General features: G+C 64.2%; 2 protein-coding genes across 11 annotated transcripts in view; one reads left to right on the top strand and one right to left on the bottom strand.

Annotated features, from left to right (window-relative positions):
• The window catches only part of POLR2L (RNA polymerase II, I and III subunit L), a gene marked incomplete at its 5' end in the record, with an annotated part of 2,492 nt that extends 1,941 nt beyond the window's left edge, over positions 1-551 (bottom strand). The window contains one exon of the mRNA XM_034646422.1: positions 145-551. Coding sequence (XP_034502313.1) covers positions 145-551 — 407 coding nt within the window. The remainder of the gene's footprint in view (positions 1-144) is intronic.
• The window catches only part of TSPAN4 (tetraspanin 4), a 21,914-nt gene continuing 14,402 nt past the window's right edge, over positions 424-7,935 (top strand). The window contains exons 1-3 of one of the 10 annotated variants that reach the window (XM_034646416.1): positions 426-561; positions 1,509-1,604; positions 4,677-4,776. Coding sequence is in view for 2 of the 10 variants with exons in the window: in XM_034646409.1 (XP_034502300.1) it covers positions 990-1,165; positions 4,677-4,776 (276 nt within the window). In the remaining 8 variants the exon portion in view is untranslated. The other 9 variants (XM_034646412.1, XM_034646413.1, XM_034646419.1 and 6 more) reach the window with 9 other exon arrangements.

Genomic DNA, 7,935 nt, shown 5'->3' with positions numbered 1-7,935 from the left:
GGCCGGGAGAAGGCACTCTCCGGTCGGAGCCCCTGCCCGCGCGCGCCCGGGGCGGGGGTCTCTGGGGCTGAGTTTGGCGGTCCGGTTCTCGGTCGTGGCCCGGCCCGCTCGCACGCACGGTGTCCGTCCCGGCCGGGCACTTACCTGAAGCCCCGAGGGCGGGAGGGCGCGCAGGGCTCAGCGGCAGCTCCTCTCCCCCCAGCGCCCCAGCGATCCGCTTTGGCTCGCCTCCCTCCTCCCTTCCTCCGGAGGAAGGGTCCGCACCCATCCGGGGCCAAGCTGTGCTGGGTAGCCCCTGATCTGGGGGCGTAGGGCCTCTGAGGACTCAGAAAGGGGCGGAGGCTGGGGAGGGTGGTCAGGGAGGGCGTCGTGGAAGAGGTGCCTTTTGAATTGAACCGAGGCTGATGTGTGTAAGGGAGTGGACTGATTCTGGCAAAGGGAACCCTGGGATAGAGGCCTGAAGGCCGTTCCTGTGGGGCAGCTCTAGGCCGTAAGTTTGTGCTAGGGCCCAAGTAGGTGGTGGAGCGAGAGGTGATGGAGCCACAGAAGATTTAAAGGAAGGTGAGGCTGTGTCTCTGGAAATGGGGTAAGGTGATCCCAGGGTTGGAGGCTGGGAGGAGATCAGTGTGCAGGGGAGGCAGGGAAGTCTCCCTGGAGGAGGTGAAACTTTGGGCTGTGGGGGATGGGTGTGTTACAGAGCGGCACCTGTGACTTAGGCGAGTGTATTGGTGGGAGGGGCCTGGTTAGGTTTCCTGGCCTGGGGCATCTGGATCTCTGCTGGGGGTGAGTGGGGCCCGTGCTGAGTCCCAGGCATCAGCTAACAGCCCTCTAAGGGTGGATGATGGATTCTGGCCTTCGCTGAAGGGGAGGGAGTCGGAGGGTCCCTTGGGGCCTGGGTGGGACTGGCCAGAGCTGCTGCCTGCCTGGAGTTTGTGCCCCCACCTTCGCCTGGGTCCCGGACAGCCTGCCCCGCGCATTTGTCATTCCCCATGCTGCCACGTGCGGAGCCACGAGTGAGGCTACTTCCCTTCCCAGCTACCCCCCCACCCCACCCACTGGACGCACATCCTGTCCCTGGGCAGAGGGACAGGATAGGGGGCCTTGAGTCACAGTGGCCTGGGGTCAGACCCAGGCTCAGCTGCAGAGGCTGCTGGCAACTGTGGAGGTGAGGGACACAGTGGAGGGGATGCAGGCTGTCAGCGGGTGGGCCTTGGGGAACTGGTGGGGGTGGAAGGCTTCCTGGAGGAGGGGCCCAGGGTCTGCCCCACCCATGCTCCTGCCCTGAGCAGTTGTTTACTCCGAAAGAGTGAGGGGAATGAGCCTCCCTCCCTGATCCCGGCCAGAGCCAAGTTGACATTCCTGGAATTCTGTGAGCTGTGTGTAGGTTTGGGGGTGGTGGTGGCCTCCTCTTCCTGGGCTCCTCTCTCCAGCTCCCTGATTTCCAAGGAGAGGCCATGGGGAGCGTCATGGCTGCCCCACCTTAGCCTGTGTGCGTGCTCTCATCACAGGTGTGCGTGGAGGCCCCTTGGGGTGTTTGGTCCTCTTCTCTGTGTCTACTCTGTCTTCGCTCAGCCCTGACGGCCGGACACCAGGGAGCCTCAGAGGTCAGCCTTGCCCCCTGCCTCTGCCCTGGGTGGCCATGTCCCTCTGTGTGTGTGTTGCGGGGGAGTAGCTGGGCCCTGGGCCAGGCTCTCCTCAGGGTGGGCAGGAGGGAGACATGGGGGCCCAGGGCACTGGTGGAGAGTAGGGGTGGGGGCCCTCCACTGCCTGCAGGGGAAGGGGAGCCCTTGCTTCTCTCCGTGTGCAATGTCAGCACAGATGGGGGCCAGGCCTCTGGGGAGGGAGAGTGCCAGTTTTTCAAGAATGGGGTATCCTGTCCCCAGTGGTTGGAGGCATAGGGAGGGAGGGACGGAGGGCTGTGCTCGCATGTGGTTGGGAACCCGTGAGCCACCCACGTTTCCTGCCAGAAGGGGGTCACTGCAGGGCAGGCAGGGGTCAAGGCGATCAGATCAGCGGTTGAGGATTTTGCTGCTGAGACACTCTGGCCCAGAGCACTGCCCTGGACACAGGGAGTCAGCTGACCCTGCCCACGGGTCCTGGCATCAGTTTCTCCATCTGTAATGTGTGGGTGGAACCAGAGGCTGCCCAGCTGGAGGGTCCCGACCTTGGCTTGGCCCCAGCCCCTCTTGCTTTGGGTAGATGTGGAGGGTGCGGTGGCGTCCATGAACATATGTGCTCAGACGCCTCCCCAGGGTCAGACGGGGTCCGTTGCCCGGCGGGACCCATACTAGCCCATGGCCCTAGGGGCTAAAGAGTCATGAGTGGTGGTATTTGCAGGCGTGCTTGAGGCTGACTGGCCCTTCCCTAACCACGCTCTGGACAAACCTGGGCTGAGGGCATTTGGGAACAATGCCTGCCGGCCCTGCTGCCTGGGCCCCATGTGGCACTTCTCCGTGGCGCTCGTGGTGGCCTGGAGGTGGGGTGGGCACACACTGTGGATGCCTGAGGCAGGATGCTCCCAGGGCCTGTGGTGGGTGGAAAGGTGGCCCCCCTCGGAGTCCTGATGTGTCCTCTCCACCCCCACCTCCGGCAGAGAAATACCTGAGGGGGGAGGAGGGTCAGGGACATGGGGGGAAGACCCTGAGGTGGGGGTTGGCCTTGCTGGGCCCAGGAGAGACCCCTTCCCTGGAATGGGTGTCTCCAAGCCCTGGAGGCTCCAGTTTGGGTGTGGGGAGATGGCCTTGCCTCGGCTCTGTGTGGGGAGGGGGTGTGTGCGCCCCTCCCCCACGGTGGGGGCCTGGGTGGGCCTTGGGCCCCAGACACCACAGGATTGTTTGTGTTGGCAGGGCCTCCCTGGCTCCTTAAAGCTGCCTGGGGGCCCAGGGTAGGCTGCTGTGCTCTGCTCTGCCCGCTGGTCTGCCCCTGCTGGGGTGTGTGCGCCCAGCCAGGCCCCTGCTGCTCTCAGCTGCTGGGGCTCAGGTATGCCATGCCTCCGGCAACCTCCCGTCTTTGTTTGGGCTTTTGGGGTGGTTCCTTGGTCTGGCCAGGTAGGTGCCCACGGCCTTCTTATGGCTTATGGTCTCTGGGGGTCCGCCAACTGCTCGCCACTCGAGAGCCCTGGAGAGTCAAGAAGACCCAGCCCAGGCCTGTAGGGCCCAGGACTGTAGCTGTGTTTGTCTTGGGGCTCTCCCTCCGCCCTGTCCCTGCTGCGTGCTGCAGGTGCCATTCCAGGGGTGCAGGCATGTCAGACCCTGCATTCAAAGGAAACCCAGAGCAGAAAATGGGGAGGGCGGCTAACTGGAGGAGGAGGCTGGGCCTGGATGAGATGGCACCAGCTCTGGTCCTGTCTGGTCCCTGCACCCTGCCCCGGCTGCAGGGTTGTGTCTGGGCTGCCCTAGATGGGAGTGGGAGGCTCTGGACTCATGGAGGAGCACTGTGGGGGCCGGAAGGGCTCAAGGGCATTCATGGGGGACCCAGGGGCTGCTTGGGGGTGAGGGCTGCAAGTGTGGCTGGGCAGAGGTCTCCTCCAGCCTCGGCTTGGTGTTGGCCATGGGACTTCCTCATTTTGGGGGGCCTGGGAGGCCCATCCCCCCCATGCCCAGGTCTTGGGGTGTGGGGGCATCGTGGGGTATGATGCACGGTTTTTAGCTTCTAGAATGTTGCTGTGGCTTTGGGCCCCATAGGTCCTGGAGAGGGTGCTTCTCAAGGACAGTGGATGAGGTGTGTTCCCTCCTCTGCCCCCTACTCCCGCACTTGGTACTTTCTGGGCCGGAAACCCCTCCATGGATGCTTCATCCCTGGGCACAGGGACAGCCGAGGGCTCCCAAGTGCGTCATCCCCCCACTGAGGTTCTGGGGAGGACAGAGGTATGAGGTCACCTGCAGCCCTCCGTCTGCTCACTGGCCAGACATAGGTTTGGGTGGACTGGCAGGCGGTGGGCTGCCCATGAGAGGATGGGTGTGGGGGGGTGGACACCAGCCGTGGTGGTGGTTTGAGCCTCCGCAGTCCCCTTCTGCCCTTGAGCTGCTGAGAAGACCACCTGCCCCACCCCCCGGGCTGCAAGGAGCACCTGGTCTGAGGAGTGAGATGTGGGGGCCTGACTGGGATGCCTTCAGACACCCCCCTGCCCCGTGAGCTTGGGGTCCCCTCCTCAAAGCCCCTGGCTGTTGGGGAAGGACAGAATCTTCCCATGAATGCCGATGGCAGAGGAACGGGCCTGGTGAGTCATCACCAGCTGGCTCGGTTGGTGGCTCAGGGCATATCTGCTTGGAGCCAGGAATGGGTGGGCTCCAGGGCATCTTGGGGGAAGTGGACACCTCTGGGGTCCATGCCATGACCACCACATGCCTGAACACGCATATTCTCTGTATGCACAGACTCCAGGTGTTCTATCTCTGTGTCTGTGGGCAAGCCTGCCTCCCTCTCTGGGCTTCTCCGGACAACTGACCCAAGGTTGGGAGCAAAGCCCTATTTGAACCCCCACCCCCACCCCTGTTCTGGTCCCCTGAGTCTGGCAGTGCCCCCCTACCATTCCCCCAGCTGCCCTCTCCGGCCCTTGTAGGGACCTGGTCCTGAGTGGAGGGCTCTTCCTCATCCCCAGGGTGCTTGCCCAGCCTCTGGGAGCCCCCGCAGAGGGTACAGTGTGGGCTCCGTTGTGCCCATCTTTCCTTCCACAGGGCTCCAGACTGCCTTGGCTGCACTGACCACTGGCCCACCTGCTGGCTCAGCTTCAGGGGAACCAAGCTCCAGCTGGCTTCTTTCCGGCAGCAAGTGCAGGTATGCCACGGTCTGGTGGGACAGTAGTGGGGCAGACCTGTGCTGCCTTGTGGGCTCGTCCACCCCTGGCCCAGGGGCTTTGCCAGCTGGATGCTGTCCTGGTCCTGGCACAGACCGTCGGACCCAGCCGTTTGCCATCTCCTGAACGTGTCTTGTTGGGCCCGCGCCTGCTGGAAGGAGGGGACTCCTGTGCGGGAGAGGCTGGACTTTGGGGACAGGGTCCCTGACGTTGGGCCAGAGCATTGAGGGAAGCCCCCCCCGCCCCGGCCTCAGCCCTGATATACCCGTGTCCTCATTCCAACCGGCCCCGGGACCCTTGGGTGAATGTCCCAATTTTATTTCAGATCAGACTCTCCTGGCCACCTGCGGGTGCCTGCAGGGTTTTGTAGATGGGATGTTTTGGGGGTTCCTGGGATAGTGGCAGCTGAGTGAGACAGAGCTGAGAGCACCCTGGGTGTTGAGGCCTGGTGCGGGAACCCAGGCCAACTCCCCCTCTGCCCCCCTCCCTGCCCCACTCCAGCGTGATGCCGTGGGGAGTCCTGCCCATCTCTGCTCTCCTCCCAGCCCTTGGCCAACCCCTTCCTCATCCTCAGAGGCCCTGCCCTAGGAGCCAGCCTCCCGCCCCTCAGGCCCCGGTCCCCACTCACCTCTGACCCTGCCGCTTTGAGGAGGACAAAGCTGATGAACTGGCAGCAGGGTTATTTATTTATGTCCTTGGAGGTCCAGCTGTGCTGCCCTGAGTGTGTCTGACCCCAGCCCAGCCCGTAGGGGCACTGTATGGGGGGTGGTATCTGGGTGGGACATAGGGGTGAGGTGGGGTGAGGCCCGCTCAGCCTGGATCCTCCCTTAGCCCACCTGTGCCACATGTGCACATCCGAGGGTGCCCCCTTGGATTGGGCTGCAGAGCTGCCTGACATGGGCCAAGGGGGCACTGGGGTCTGGAGGGTGTCACTTGTTCCCTGAACAGAGCTGTGGACAGTGGTTTCTGCAGGTCTCGGGTGGGGGCCCTCTGCTGCCTGCTTCTCCACTGGGCCACTGTTGTGTACCTTTCCTGGGGCCCAGACACAAGGCACATTTGGGGGAGGAAAGAATAGGGGGGCCCTGGGAAACCGCAGGCTGGCCAGCCACATGACATAGGCAAGCACTCTGGGACTCTCCTGTCCCCGCTCTCTGCCAGGGCCAGCTCTGCTCTGGGGGGAACGTCATTCAGACACTGCCCTGGGGCCTTGAGATGCAGTTCTATGAAGGGACTTCAGGGGCGGCAGGGGGCTGATGCTAGAGGTCCTCAGGGCCCAGCAGGGCTGCCAGACCTCTCTGGGCCCCCAGCCTTCCAGAGACAGTCCTGCTCTGCTGGCTGAACACCACCCACCCCCCAGCCCTGCCACAGAGACCTGCTGCCTCTTGCAACCACTCAGTCTCTCAATTCATCATCTTGTCAGTATCCCTTCCCCAGCACCCCTGCCTCCCCTTCCTCCCACCCCTCTCCTTCCCATCCCCCTCTTCTCCCTCCCACCTCTCTCCCCTCTGAGCTCTGCTACCCAACTCCCAGGGACCCTGAGTCAGCCCTTCCCTCTTTGGACTTCAGGTTCTGGGACTGTCCTGCTGGGTGCACACTGCCAGAGCACTCCCGTGGTGACCTGGCAGAGGCCTTGGCTACCGTCCAAGCCCAGGGTGCAGGGCACAGACTCCAGGCCCAGAGCTCCGAGGGGAGGGGGCTCAGCTCTTTTTTGGCCTCTGGGCTACAGGCCCAGGGTCAGATAGGAAAGGGGCGTGTCTTACATGCTGATGCCTCCCCCCAACACCAGGGGGCCCCAGAGACCATGCTGCCCCCACCAATGGGGTGAGCTGTGGAGGTGCAGCTGAGGGGACGTTTGGCCCCATCTGCGATTGCGGGTGTGTATGTCCCTCTGGACTGTTCCTAGCGCATGTGTGTCTGCACACCAGCACGTGTGCACATCCAGAGTGAGTCTAAGGGGCGTTAGTGTGTGTCCCAGGGTGCATGCAAGTCACCCTGGGAATCTGTGAGCTGGGAGTGTGGGTGTGTCTGGGAGGTGCAGAGACTGCCTTCTAGCCCAGGCCGGTGCAAAATGAAATGGAGGCCCTCTCAGAACTTATCAGTAATTCCAAGACAGTGGCAGCAGAGCCTTAAACCAGTGAGAGGTTCTGGGACTGCAGGCGTCACGTGCTGGGGAAACCCACCCTTCTCCCCACCCGGAGAAGCAGGACCAGGGGAGGGTCAGCCCTCCCTGGCCCATTGAACAAGCCAGATGCCCTGGGAGTTGAGGTCTGGGCCTGTTTTCAGGTGCCTAGTGATCACCCCTGCCCTCCTGTGTGTTCCGGCCCCTCCCAGTGAGTCTGAAAGCCTCCCCCTTTCTTGCAGAGTGACCTACTCGCCTGCCTCCTAGGCACCCTCTCCACTTGCCCTTCCCTGCCCCAGCTCCTCTCAGGGGCAGCCCCGCCTCCTCCCCCAGCAAGGTTTCTCCACCCACCCTCCTCCCAGGGTGGGTAACCTAGGCTGATTCCTGTCCCGACTCCCCGTCCAAGCTGTGAGCTGAGGGGGCTTTGGGGTCCCAGCGCGGGCGTCGCCAGCCCAGGTTGGAGGTGGGGGAAGCTGCTGGAGAGCGCGCACCCCAGGGAGTGTTCCGGGCTACCCTGCTGTCTCGCTCTGGGCGGGGAACCCAAATCGAAGCCGCCCCAGGTCATCACCAGAAAGCAACTGGGTCACCCCTTCATTTGCATAGCGCTCTGCATCTCGAGTGCTGTCGGAGGTCTCCAGGCCCGGTGGGGGCAGTGCGGACGCGGCGGAAGGCTGGCGGGGGGTCCTCGTTCCCGGGGCTGAGAGCTGCCTGGGCCTTGGCCCTCGGCCGCAGGCCCCCAGCCCCCTCCGACGCTTCCCCTGCCCTTCGAGAGCATCCTCCTCCCGGGCGACAGCGAGGAAAGGCGAGAGCGAGGGGCGCCAGCGCCGGCGGAGCGGCCGGGGGCGGGGCGGGGTCGTCGCCCCGGGGCCGCGATTGGCCCGCGCCCGCGGAGCAGTCGGATTTGCTGGGCGGAGCAGCTGCGAGCGGAGCGCAGGGGAGGGGTCCGCAGGGCGGCGCGGCGAGGTGGGAAGGGGTGAGCGGGCGAGCGGGCGCGGATTGGCGGGGCGGAGGGGAACGGGGC

This window comes from Ailuropoda melanoleuca, chromosome 16 (assembly GCF_002007445.2).
Source record: "Ailuropoda melanoleuca isolate Jingjing chromosome 16, ASM200744v2, whole genome shotgun sequence".
NCBI lineage: Eukaryota > Metazoa > Chordata > Mammalia > Carnivora > Ursidae > Ailuropoda > Ailuropoda melanoleuca.
The sequence above is the reverse complement of the archived record's forward strand: the minus strand, read 5'-3'. Positions and strand labels throughout refer to the sequence as shown.